Here is a 13,428-nt window from a genome sequence, read left to right on the forward strand (position 1 = left end):
CCCCGAGCTCCCGCAGTCAGAGTAGCTCCTGTGCTTCTGTGGGCAGGCCCCTCAGGTGCCCAGGGGGCGCCCCTCCCCATTCACAGCAGCTCTGCAGAGCCCTGCTGCAGCTCCACCGGCCAGGCCTCCACCTGAACAGACACCTGTGGTCCCCAGGCTCTGCTTCCTGCTCAGCTTGTGAAGGGCCTTCCCTTCCCTGGGAGCGCCAGGCAGGGCCCTGCTCCGATGCCAGCCCCGGGGTGTCTGGCGAGCAGCCCTGAGACCCCACAGGCTGTGCACCAGCCTCCGGGTGGCCCTGTGGTGTTAGGAAGCCCCCACAGGAGGCCACTCAGGGAGCAAACCGTTTTGTCCTCTCTAGGGCAGCACCACCTGAGGGCTCCTTCGTACGAGACTGCCCTCACCCACACATCCACTCACTCACACTCACTTTCACACATCTGCTCATTGTCACACGCACACTCCCTCACATACGCTCTCTCACTCTCACAGTCCTCCTCATTCCCCAATTCACACGCATTCTCACTCATTCATTCATTCATTCGACCCCACACTGACGCTCCCCAAACCCCCGCAGTGCAGATACGATGCCCCTGAAGGACCCTGTGAGCATCTCTTCTGTGAAGTGGGAATAACTATCTCTGTCTGACACTACCTCTATGGGGGCTGCTGTGCTAACCTTTAACATGCATCTTACCACTTACTGCCCCTCCTGGTGTGAACCTGAATGCAGTTGTCGTCCCCACTACAAGTAAAAGGAAACTGAGGCTCAGAGAGCCAAGCACCTTGCCCAAAGCCAACAACTAAAACCTGGAAGTAGAGTCTGAGCGGAACCGAGACTGAGCCCCAGGCTCATTTACCCTAAACTCTGAGGTCTTGACCACTGCCCACATGGCTCCCTTCAGGCTACGCCCATGGCCTCGCCCCTGGGCCAGCCAGAGAGTCAAGTCTGGCAGTTCTGTCCCCGACTCCACTATCGGCAAGCTCGCCTTCCCCGATTCCATCAGCTGCTGCTCTCTTGTGTTTCCTGTGCAAGTCCTTGAGCACTGACTGTGATCCTTCCTGAACATGAATGCTTTGGGCCTCACATTTGCAAGAACTAAACTAAGGGAAAGAGCAGAGGGGTGCTCTGTTTTAGTGGTTTCAGAAGGGCTTGAGCTCCTGCTGCCGGAAGCTCCTTACCGTGTTCCCAGAACAAAACCTCTTGGCCGTGAAAGGGCTTCATGAGGCCACAAACCTCCTGTGGTTCCATGTGGCACAGGTGGCAAGCACAAGGCCTGAGGGCCAAATCCAGCCCTCCACACCTCGTTTTATCTGCCCAGCACCTTGTTTCTACCCAGCAGCACCGAGCTCCTTGCCCCTAGTTAAGGAATGGTTACATTTACACAGTCCTAAAATGACATTCGGCCCTTTGAAGGCAACCATGAGGCTGATGTGGTCCCCGGTGAAAATGAGTTTGGCGCCCCTGAATATGGCATGTTGTGTGGGGCAGAATCCCTGAGCTGAGGGGCCTTGGCCTCCATCCAGTTCTAAAAGGGGTCAATATCCCAAAGAGATGAAGACCACTACCCTCCAGGGACCTCCCAGGGCTGCCTGAGTGCCGACCCTACTGCCACCTGGGTCCCTGCAGGTGGAGGCAGCACACCTGTTGCAGCTCAACATCCGGCCCCTTCCTTGATTAGGACTCAGAGACCCACCCAAGTTCTCCTGAGACCCAAATCCAGTCCTGCAGGGAATGGAGGGGACAGCCTCTAGAGAAAGACATTCTGGGTTGAGTTTGGGCACTGAACTATGGGCACCCCAGGCTCTCCATGCTGATGTTGAGGGAGCACATACAGACAGTGAAATCCCGTAGGCGAAGGTCATGTCAGCCACACGGTAGCAGTAATGCTTCTTCCATAGTTTCTGAAGCCAGGCTGGCCATTTTCGTAAGCCTCAGAGTCTCTCCTCTCAACTGGAAATACCTGAGTGCCCCCCAGACAGAGGAGTCACACCTGCTGGAGTGGCTACTGCAAGGAGCGCTCACCTTAAGCAGATGACCCATCTACCTGTGACGCCCCAACCCCTGTGGCAGGTACTCCGGAACCTACCTGCACCCTCGTCCATCATCCACCAGCCTCCCTCTCCTCCTCTCTCCAGGGGTGGCCACATACACGGACAAGTTGTTCAAGTTCCGCAACAGCAGGTGGGAAGACATCCTGAGCGACGAGGTCAATGTGGCTCGGGGAGTAGCCAGCCTCTTTGCAGGGCGTTCTGTGGCCTGTGTGGATAGGACGGTGAGTTCAGGGGTGCGTGGAGGGCTGGGAGCAGGAGGGCACAGGGCAGTGTGAGAGCCCAAGGGGAACCAATAGGCAGATGTGCCCAGACAGAGTGAGGCTTTCGAGGGTGGAGCCAAGGTCTGCACCACCTCGGCAGCTTCCAGCGTCTTGCACCTAGTAGATGCTAGAATAACAACCAAGACTTGCAAGATGAGTTACAATATACTTTCACATCATTTCTCCCAGGAGGCCCTCCCAGCAACCAGTGGGGAAACTGGCCAGGCGCTGTCAGACCCTGGACAGCGTCAGTGAGGCCCAGCGTCCAGCAGTGCCTTACTTGCCTGAGGACCCAAAATGGATTGGTGGTGTGGCTAAGACCAGAATCAGCTCTAAATCTTGCTCATTCATTCACTCAACCAATACTTAGAAGTGCCCACTATGTCCCAGGCATGGAGCCGTGAGGGCCCCCGGGGACGAATGTGAGCATGGCAAAGGGGTTCAGGGGTGGGTGAGTGGGAGGTTGCCACAGTGCACAAGTGCTTGAGTTAATCACTGGCTCCACCAATGCTTTCCTGCCCTGCTAGTCCACCCTGCCAGAAGGGTGGGGAAGAAAGGCCAAGTGGGGAGGGGAAGGAGCAGCTGCAGCCATCTGCCCTGTGGGGCCACCTCCCCCGGGCTTGCATCCCAGCAGCCCCAGCCAGAGCTGGAGGCTTGCTGTGGAGGTGATTTATCCCTCCTGTCACCTGCTCCCCTGCCACCCCCCTCCTCGACTTTACAAAACAATCACTAAATCAGGGTCCCAGCTGCTGCCCAGCTTCCATGAGCATCTCTGGCCCCCATCCTGGGGGCTGGGGTGAGGGGGCTGGCTCGTTTCAGGACTGAGGTGGCACAGAGGGGATTGGGGATTCAGCGTGAACCTTCACAGCGGAGGCCTCTAGGCCGTGGGAGAAGGCAGGTGCCAGGTATAAATATTTATTTCTTAACAAGCTGGTGCTGAGAAGAGAAGCCAAGCTGGGCTGTGAAGCCACATTTAGCCCTGACCTGAATCGGTGCCACCTGGACTCCTGCCTGGTGGGAGGGAAGAGGAAGACGGCTCTGTGTGCGGCTCCAGAGAATGGGGAGGGTCTGAGGGGTGCCAGGCCCGGCTGCTGCTGGGGGCTCCTGCCTGTCTCCTACCAGCTTCCTGTCCTAGTCTTTCAGGAACAAGGCTTCCCACACTCTGCTAAGGTGGGAACCTTCTCAAAGCTGGTGGGAGGGCCTGAGGGTTAATCACAAAGAGATGCACTCACTGTCCTAACAAGGTCATCTGCACACCCACGCACTTAGCCACAGGACAAAGGCACCGTGTGAAATGCAGAAAGGAAAAAAGGCATTGGCACGCAGCACAGTAGGCGGGCACTTCGCAGCTCCCTCGGTCCCTGCTCAGTCCAAGCCTCAGCCAGCAGAGGGGTGGCTTTCCTTATCCCACCACCACCTTGGCAGTCCCCGGAGCCTGAGAACTGTGCACGGAGGAAGAGGTCAAACTGAGAGACAGGAATACAGTGTGATGTAGGAAAACACAAAAGCAATCAAAGCCATAAAAGCTATCGCTTATTAAACTAACAACATGCCCAGCCCTGTGCTAAGTGCTTTACAAGCATCATCTTACTGAGTCCTTATAATGAGCCTGTGAGGTAGACATGCTGTCATTATCCCCGTTTTACAGACATGGAAAGTAAGCCTTAGAGCAGTGAAGCAACTTGACCTTGGTCACATAGCCAAGAATTGAATCCTGGCCCCTGAAAACGAACCACAGACCCTTTTACTCCTCTGCCTCTGGGTGAACTGGTGTCAGTTACAAACTTCTAACCACAAGTTCTGTTACAGCATTCACCCTGCTCCTTCCTCAGCCCCACAGCCCTACCTGGGGCCCTTTAGTCTACCTGGTCGGTGGTTTTCAACGTGCGCTCCCCAACCTGCAGAATCAGCGGGGTTAAAAGGGTAAAAGTCCAGGCCCCAGACCTAGCGAATCAGAATTTTATCCCGCCCTCCAGACGTAGCGAATCAGAACTCCTGGGGGCGGGGCCCCGCAGTCTGGTTTCAAGGAACCCCGCAGGTGATTGCGAGGCAGCCTGAAGTTTGAGGACCATCGTACCAGGCAAAGGTCTCAACCCTTCCACCCACCATTCTCTCCTTCTCCCCGTCCAGCCCTCGTTTGTTCTCTGCCCCAAACCTGGAACAGTGCCTGCCCTTCATCTTCAGCTGCCTCATCACTCACCCACCTTTCTGGATCCAACTCAAAGCCAATCTCTTACAAGAAGCATCCCCTGATCGATAATGATTATGCCTCATGTTTATATAGCATTTTTATCTTTCAAAGACCTTTCACACGCTCTGTCTCATTTCATCTTCTCAACAACCCTGCCAGGAAGCAGGGAGAATATGATTCCCACTTAACACGTGAGGGGATGTAGCTGAAGGGGCTGAGGAATCCACCCGAGGACAAGGAGCGGGTTAGGGGTTGAGCCGGGGCTGGGACCCAGGCTGATAGCCCTGGGCCATCGGCTCTCAAAGTGTGGCTCCTGGACCAATAACATCAACCTCACCTGGGAACCTGTGGGAATGCACATTCTCAGCCCACTCCAGACCTGAAGCAGAAACTCGGGGGCTCAAATGTTTCTCCAGCTTCTACATTTTAACAAGCCCTGCATAGAGTAGGCCAACTGGTGAGACCCACTTCCCTAGACTCAAAGCTGCAGAAACGAGGAATGACCTCCCTCTCACCCTGCCAGACGGACTGTGGTCAAGTTCTCATGAGGATTTCTGCCGTCATCTGCAACGGCCACACACCTGTGCTCCTCAGTTTAACCGCCCAATACAATGCAGTAAGGAACTAGGTATAACTGAAATTTCCAAGTACCCTAATTTTTAGCAGAGTGCATTTCCGCTTAGTTGGCTTTAATTGCCCATTTGTTGATGAAATTGCTAACAGCTGGCTGGGTCGGGCACGGTTGCAGTGATGGTGCACTTTCCCCTTTGGCCCCACTCATTCGCTCTTTAGCCAGCCATTCTACACTCGTGTGCCGAGCTCCTGTGGTGGGCAAGAACCTTTCACCATCCTCCCTTAATCGTGAAGCCCTGTCTGAAGGAAGCCGTGCATCTCAAATGTCCGTTTTGCATAAGGATCACTTGGGCGTCTTTTGGCCATGCAGATTCTGCCCTAGCTGGGCGGCCCAGGTGGTTGGAACATCATCCCACACACCAAAGGACTGTGGCTTCAATTCCCGGTTAGGGCACGTACCTAGGTTGCTGGTTCCATTCCTGGTTGGAGCACATATGAGAAGCAACCAATCAATGTTCCTCTCTCTCTCTTCCCCACCCCACCTCCCCAACTCCTCCTTCTCTCTTGAAAATCAATAAACATATCTTTGCGTGAGGATTAAAGAAAAAAGAAGTACAGAAAATGCAAGTTCTGATTCAGCAGGTCTGGGGCGGGACCTGAGAGTTCTGACACAGTCTCAGATGACACCAATGCTGCTGGGCCAGAGACCCCTCTGAGTAAATCAATTTGCAAAGCACTGGTTGCCAGGTAGCAGGGTAGAGACTCAGGTAACTGGGGGGGGGGGGGGGGGGGNGGGGGGGGGGGGGGCGAAGAAAGGGCGTGGAAGTCCTTAGGGAAGGTGTCGCCACCGTCTCCGGCTTTGTCTCCTGACATGCCCGCCTTTCATTCCAGCAACACTGAAGGACCTGCGTGTGATTTCCCCAGACACATCACCCTCTGTCTCGTCTCTGCCTGGAAGGTTCTTTCCCCTCCACTTCACCTGCCTGAGACTCCTTTAGAAAACCTTTTCTGAATTTCCAATGGCTAGGCACCCTTCCTCTGGGTTAGGGACCCTCCTTCTGTGCACCCAGGAAATCCTGTACACACTGCCTCGGTCACATATGTAATTGTGTGACTGTTGATGTGTCTGAATCTCTCAGAACACCCTAAGGTCTTTCCTTGGCCTCACCCACCAAGTGGCTCCTAATTAGCTTTCCCGAGGAAAATGGTCCCAAAGAAGAGATCGAGTCAGCGGCCAGTTAATCGGAACAGGGTTCTGCTCATGGGGTCATTGGGTAGGAAACAGAAACAAACAAGAGGGTTGAAAAGGCAGGGTGACAGGGCACTCTTGTTGCCTTGAACTCAGCTGTTTCTCTCGCATCGTTTTGGGTCTATGGCCCGCCTTCAAACTCAACAATAAGCAACCTAAGAACGAAGACTTGGTCTTGAGTGCATTTGTAGCAGAGTGCCTTGCACATAGTAAGAGCTCAAGAAGTATCTACGATGTGATTAATTAGAGGGAAATGATGGAAAGGTGAGAGGAAAGCTAGAAAACTGTTTCAGAAACCGTGTGGATCTCCTGGGGAAAAGGAGGCATCCATTGGAGAAATAACATCATTATAATGACGGGCAGAAAGCAGTCTTTCATCAGCAGTGTCTCGGGCCACAGAGGAGAGCGACTACAGCAACGAGGAGGATGCAAAGGAAAAAACTAGTCGAGACAGTGTTATAAAGGCAGAAACAGTGTGATAGTTCTTTCTATAATGTGGGGAAAGCAAAGGAGTGGAAGAGGGTAGGAGGACCCCTGCATTTCCAAGCCTCTCGCACCACCACAACAGAGGGATGAGGAGAATTGGGTGGGAAGGGGGCAGGAGAGGTCTCGGGAATGTGCTTGTCATCTTGGCTGGAGTGAGCTTGAGTGGGGGAGAGAGACTGAGAATAATGGGAACTGGTAGATCAATCAATCAGCAAATATTTATTGAGCAGCTACCCTGGCTGGCAGCTGGAGAGAGCTCAGCTGGAGGGAGGCACATTAGAAAATTGTCTATAAAAAGGTGGTTGTGGGGGAGAGAGAGGGATGTATTCTTCTGGAACAGGACAGGAAGAGGAGGGGAGTGGTTTCTTTGTGGGACTGCAGGGGGCATCGTGCACTGTGTAGCCTCTGGCAAAGCACCTCCGGGCTGTGCAAGTATGCAGCCTGCAAGGCCACGCACACCAGGCCCAGGGAGAAGAACTCGACCCTGAGACAGCTGTGGTCCTGCAAGCAGAGGGGCAGAGCTGCTGCCCCAGTGGGAAGGACCTCAGTGAGCCCAGAGGGGCCTGCTCACCCACCCTCCTCTCCTCCCCGCCCTCCTCAGGGCTCCGGACGCTACTCCATCTACATCGCCAACTATGCCTACGGTAACGTGGGCCCCGACGCCCTCATCGAAATGGACCCTGAGGCCAGTGACCTCTCCCGGGGCATTCTGGCACTCAGAGATGTGGCTGCCGAGGCTGGAGTCAGCAAGTATACAGGTATGCAGGGCGACAGGGAGGCCACACATTGTGGGGGCTGGGGGGCTAGGGGATGGGCCTTGCAAGGCCGGGTCCAGATCATCAGAGACCACAGGAGAGGGTGAGTCCCTGGGGAGGGAGGATGAAGAGTTTATTTCATCCCACCACTTACAGAAGGCTCTTCCAATGCTGCCTCTCCAAGGGTTGATGAGATACCCAGCAGATTGGGCATTAGGGGGCCCCTTGGGGTGCGTGGGACCCAGGGTCTGGATCCCATAACATCGTCCCATGCCTGGAACCTCTGGCCCCATTCCCTGCCGTGACCCATATGATGGGTGAACAGGTTCTGTAGGAGAAAACTGACAAGTCACAACGGCTGAGGTTTAAAGCATTCTTTATTGCCCAACAGCAGATGAAATTATTTACTTACACATAAGCAGCCAGGAATTGAGTGCTAGCTAAATCCTTAAGCTTCAGCTGGGTCCCGTCTCGGATAACTGAGCTCAAAGAATTGTGTTCTTGTTCCAAAACCTCTCCAGCACTTTTTTAGAAGATAACCCCCCACACATATCTTTCCGGTTGGGGGCTCTATTGTCAGAGCCACTGACGGGGAGATCTTTCCAGGGAAGGCTGTTTTTCCAATTCTAGCACGGCTGCTGACTAAACTCTGATCGTCTGCCAATAGACTGCCGATGGCAGAACTACCCAGTTCCTGTCTGGGGTGCCAGAACTCAGGAAGCCAGGGCTGTGCACATGAACTTCAACCTCACATGAACTTCAGCCTCATTCATACAGCATCCGCCCTTCAGATTTAGAAATGCTCTCATTGGTTGACCTTCCCAATGAATGCATCTCAGTGTGCAGTACAGGCTTCCAAAGCGGCAGCCCACCTGAATCTGAATCCTGGGGCTGGGAGGGGACCTCAGGGGTCATTCGGGCTGTGCCCCCTGTCCCCCGACACCTACATGGTGGAATATCTCAAAGTCCTACACAGCCTCCCCTGAGTTGATGATGCCTTTCTCTGGCCAACTTTCCACGTCGATGGAAGTGGGAGGTTGATGCTGGCCTGTCTGACAAGTTTGTGGGAGCACACGAGTAGCCAATAAAATAGTTTGCGCAGCTCAAACCCCATCAAAGCCCTCCAGAGCGCCACACGTGGATGTGTAGCGGAAAGGCTGAGTGTCAGTAATAAACTGTGTTTTCCTCAGAAAAGGAATAAACATTCAGGAGCTTCAGCCTAGGTTTGTACAGTCAGTTTTTCTGGATAGGTCCCAGGTCTGGGCACTGGGCTGGCTTGGCAATTAAGTGCCTTGATGGGCAGGAGAAAGAGGGTGAGCTGGGGAGGCATAGCACTTGAAAATGATGAGCTAGAGGGGAGGCAAAGTCTGGGAGAGGGGGTTATACACAGAATAAAAGAATTCAGAAGGTTGTAGCTGGGTTTGAGCATGAAGGGGACATTGTTCGCACCGGCTGGGCTGGCAGAGGGCCTGGCAGGAACCGAGGAGGAAGGAGCAGACCAAGAGGAGACAGCTGAGGGGCAGGGATGGGGATGGGAGCACTGGCCAACTGTGCCGGCTGGCCAACTGTGCCGGGCTGAGCTGGAAGTCTTGGGCAGCTCAAGGAAGGGGCGGCAGCTTCCGTGGAGCACACGGGTGGGCCGGGGCAGCTGGCATACCCAGAAGACGCGTTAGAGCAGCTCCACAGACTTCCAAAAGCCATTTGGCTGATGAGAACCTATTTGGCTCACCAAGTTACTAGTGTGTCTGCCCGCCTTCCCCAGCCCACCCTTTCCCTGCCTGCCCCCAAGTCCATCCTGCAATTCCCTTTGTCATTCTGTTGACAACTCGTGGACATCTGGTTGGAAAACTCTGAGTCCCCTGAGTCTCAGGAATGGACCCTAGATGTGAGGACTGCTCCTGAGCCCAGCCCGATTGCTGAGGCTCTGGCTCATGGCCAGTGCCACAGGGCCTGGGAAGGGCGAGGAAGTGGGCAGTGAGGTGTAGCACCCTGAGCAGGCTGGGAGGTAGCAAGCCATGGCCAGATGTGCAGTCAGGGAGCCACAGGTCCCCTGAACCAAGCCACACACAACACCCATCTGCAGAACAGACCTCAGAGCACTTTCCATGTTACAAAAAACAAACAGAGGTCCAGAGACAGAAGGGACCTGCCCAAGGTCACACAGGAACGTTTAGAGACACCAGCGGTTAGAGCCTCCCGTCCCCTGATGCCTAAACTGCCACAACCAGCTGACCTTTCTGATGACCTCCAGCTTGAGATCCTGCTCCAGCCTGCAAGACAGGAGCACTGGTGAGAAGGCAGGCCCTGCCCCCACCAGGAACATAGCCCCAGGGACAGGCACTCAGACTTCCATGGTGGTCCCGGGTTTTTGTGGCTAAAGCAGCTTCGACCTGGGGTGCTCAGGGCAGCCAGGGAGGCCCGGTGACCCCATCGGCAAGCGCGGGGTGATGGTGCTGCCCACACTGTCTGTCTGCTCCTCTGGAGGGGGATGGGAGGCCTCCTCTCCGGACTTTCGAAGCAGCTGGCGACTGCTGCTCTCCTGGGTCACAGTGCCATCTAGTGGCCAGCATGCCTACTCTCTGGGGACTCGGGGGACTTGAGGGCCCCTGGAGGGCAGCTTTGGGAGAGCCGCTGGTGCTGAGTTGAACTGAGGCAAGGCTGCTCCCGGTGGTTCCTGGTTGGATGAGAATCCCAAGCCCTGACCTCCCCAGCTAGCCGCAGCTCCTTGGAGCCTGGCCAGTGCTGGGAATTGCCCTCTGTGGGAATCCTGAAAGTTACTTCTCCCGTGCTTGGCAGAGGGCCTGGCACAGAACCCCCAGGGAGAAGGGTGGGGACTAAGCAGACCCCACTGCCTCTGGGGCCCAGGTATCCTTGAGCAAGCCCTTGGTCCCTGTGAGCACCTTGAACTAGCCATCTACCAGGGCTGCTAAGAGGGCAGAGTGCCAGGTGCAGATCCCGCCTCTACCATGTCCTGTCCAGGCCGAATGGAGGCAGGATTAGTACCCTCCGTGAGCCTCAGTTTTCTCACTGGCTAGATAGGGGTCTTGTGAAAATGAAAGGAGGTGAACACGGGGCACGCCCAGCACAGGGCCTAGCATACATGCAGTGCCCCCCAAACATCACCACCAACAACACCCACCTCCCCTGCAGGCCTGGCAGTGATGCCAGCACCCCCCCAACCCCAGCATCTCCCAAGGGGAGGGAATACCATGCTGGGCACAGGGGAGCATGAAGCCTGCAGGCCCAGCCCCTGTCCTGGAGGCCTTCTCCATGTGTCCCACAGCCTGTCCTGCAGCCCTGGGCACAGACCCAGGCCCCTTCATCCCTGTGTTCACTGCAGTCCACCTCTCTTCCCTTCTCGATGACCCTGCCTTCCCGCAAAGCCCACCTGGCCCCAGGACCTCTGCATCGTCGCCTTACCCTGTAAGGGAGCATCTGTCGGGGCTGCAAGGTGGTGATTAAAGAAGCCTTAAAGGAAATTTGGAGAGAAAATGGAGGTGCAGTTATGAGGTTGGGTGGGGAGTTTCGCTGTCGGCTGGGAGCAGAGCAGACAAAGCGGAGGGCAGCAGGTCTGATTTACAGGAAGTCATTATCGGAGGAGAGAGGGGTGCCCAAAGCCCAGCTGAGGCCTCTGGCGGACCCCCACCAGCCCACTCTGAAGAGGTGACCGGGTGTGGCAGAGTGGAGGCTGTGAAGCCTCCCAGGTCCCAAGGCAGGCCCTGGCCTGGCAGTAGGAGCGCAGCCAGATCTGACAGCCAGGGACAGTCGGGCTGAAGTGACAGCCTCCTCGGCCAGGGCCCTGGACCTCTGCCAGGGAGACCCAAAGCCCCGAGACACACAGGCTCTCAGATGCACTGGATGATTGGCAAGAAGGGACTTGACGTTTTTCTTTCCGCAACCAGATATGCAGATATGCAGATATGTCATACAACACAAATTCAATCTCAGGACACATTTTCTTAAGCTAAAATAAGACGTTTTAAAGACCTATCGAGCTGTGGCTGGCCACTCTGGGCCTCTCCAGAAGTACAGAAGGCTCCTCTGTGGAGGAGGGAGTTCAGTAGAAATGTCTGCGAGCACAGTGTAGGGATGGCCCGCCCCCGGGGCACTTGGATGTGGGCGTGGACTGACCTGCTGTCTGCCGGCCGCCTCCCCGAGCCTCGGTTTCTCACCCAGGAAGTGGCGAGGCAAGATGAAGCGTGTTCAGTTCCTGCCTCACGGGACTGAACAGCAGGTTGCCAGAGGGGCAGTTCCTGCCACTGCTTTACCTGCCTTCTCTTCTGAAACAGCGTCTTCCTGTCCCTCACTGCCCGGGGGGACAGGGTACACAGTGAGGATTGGCTTCCCTCCTGTCGCCCCCTGGGTGCCCATGGCGTGGGAACCCCCACCCAGAAGACAAATGCTGGAGCCTGTCCTGCCCATCTGCCCCCACCCCCGCCCCGGCATGCTGCAGGCATGGGCAAGGAGGACTGGGGAGCAGCGCACATGTCCTTGTCTGATGCCCTGCGCACTCATCCATGCAGGGCCCTGCCCAGCGCCTGATGGCTCACAGAGGGCTTTGGGGAGCGGGGAGGGGGTGGGGACAGGCACTACTGGCACCAACACAGTGTTCCTACCTGTTAGGACTTTCAGGAAATTTAGGGTGTGAGACCCTGATACCATCCTGCCCTTACCCTCACACCCTCTTCTCCAGCACACACCTATACACGCAAACTGCCCACTCCTCCACCCCTACATTTTCTAGCATCTTTGCTATTCTTTGACAATACCTTGGATGCTCTCTGCAGCCTGCAGGCCCTGGTATCCACCAGCATCGTATTCCTATCAAGGGCTCAGCAGGCTGCTCTCATGGGTCCTGGTTCCTTAGCCGGCAGGCCTTACCTCAGCTGCAGTCTCCACGGTGCCAGTGTAGATGGGCCCAGATGGCACTCCCAACCACGGCTGTCCTGCATTGCGGCCAAGCCTGGAGGATGCACTGGGAGCAGACATGGAAGGAGCCTTGGAGACCTTCTCATTCTCCCGCTCATTCAAGGGTGGCAAGACCAAAGCCTGGGGAGCACACTTCTCTAGGTCCTGTGGCCAGAGAGGCTGCAGAGGTGGGGCAAGAACCTGGAGGCTTTTCCTTAGCACAGAGAATGCCCCTGCCTCTTGGTCCCTGGGGCCCCAGGCCCACAGTTTGGGGCGGTTCAGCAGCACATACCCTCTTCCCCACAGCCTTGCTTTCCCTTCCTCAACCCACCCCCCAAAACCCCACGTTCCTGGGCACTGGCCCAAGTGCAGTCTGAGAGATGGATGACCTGCCCCCAAACCAGGCTTGAGTCTGCATCACCCAAGTGCAGGGGTCAGAGGTGGAGGGGTGTGGTTCTTGAGGATAAACGAGGCTGCCCCATGGGGCTCGGGCCCAATGAACAGATCATCAAAGTAGGTGTCCAAATGTGGCAGGAGGGAGAGGGAGCCAAGAGGACGCATTTTGCCCTGTAACCCCACCTCCCCACCCAGCCCTGTGGGCGGGGAAGCCTCAAGGAAGGGATGGGCAGGGAGCAGTGGTTACACCCCACAGCAGAACCGGGAGGCCTTTGGAAGAATATTATTCACCCAGCAGGTGGGAAATAGTCCCAGCTAATGACTATGTGGCACCTGACATTTTCCAAGGTACCTTCCAAAAACCAGCTGACTTAACATTTATGACCGCTCTGAGAACAGGCTATTATTGTCGTCAGTCTTTCTCTGGTGAGAAAACAAGATAACCAGAGTGTCCAGTGGTATGCCCAGGGTCACACAGCTTGAACTTTCTCATCCTCAGTCTTTCCCACCACCAGGGCTGCCCCTCCAGCCCCAGTCATGGCGCTGCTTATGGCCCAG

At 55.7% G+C, this 13,428-nt stretch overlaps 1 protein-coding gene across 2 annotated transcripts in view; it reads left to right on the top strand.

The window, feature by feature from the left end:
- Positions 1 to 13,428, top strand: part of CRTAC1 (cartilage acidic protein 1) — a 147,922-nt gene that overhangs the window by 91,040 nt on the left and 43,454 nt on the right. For both annotated transcript variants that reach the window (XM_037050790.1, XM_037050791.1), the window contains exons 4-5: positions 2,137 to 2,273; positions 7,413 to 7,569. In XM_037050790.1, the coding sequence (XP_036906685.1) occupies positions 2,137 to 2,273; positions 7,413 to 7,569 (294 nt within the window). The remainder of the gene's footprint in view (positions 1 to 2,136; positions 2,274 to 7,412; positions 7,570 to 13,428) is intronic.

This window comes from Sturnira hondurensis, unplaced genomic scaffold (assembly GCF_014824575.4).
Source record: "Sturnira hondurensis isolate 20B ecotype Veracruz unplaced genomic scaffold, ASM1482457v3 Scaffold0006849, whole genome shotgun sequence".
Lineage (NCBI taxonomy): Eukaryota > Metazoa > Chordata > Mammalia > Chiroptera > Phyllostomidae > Sturnira > Sturnira hondurensis.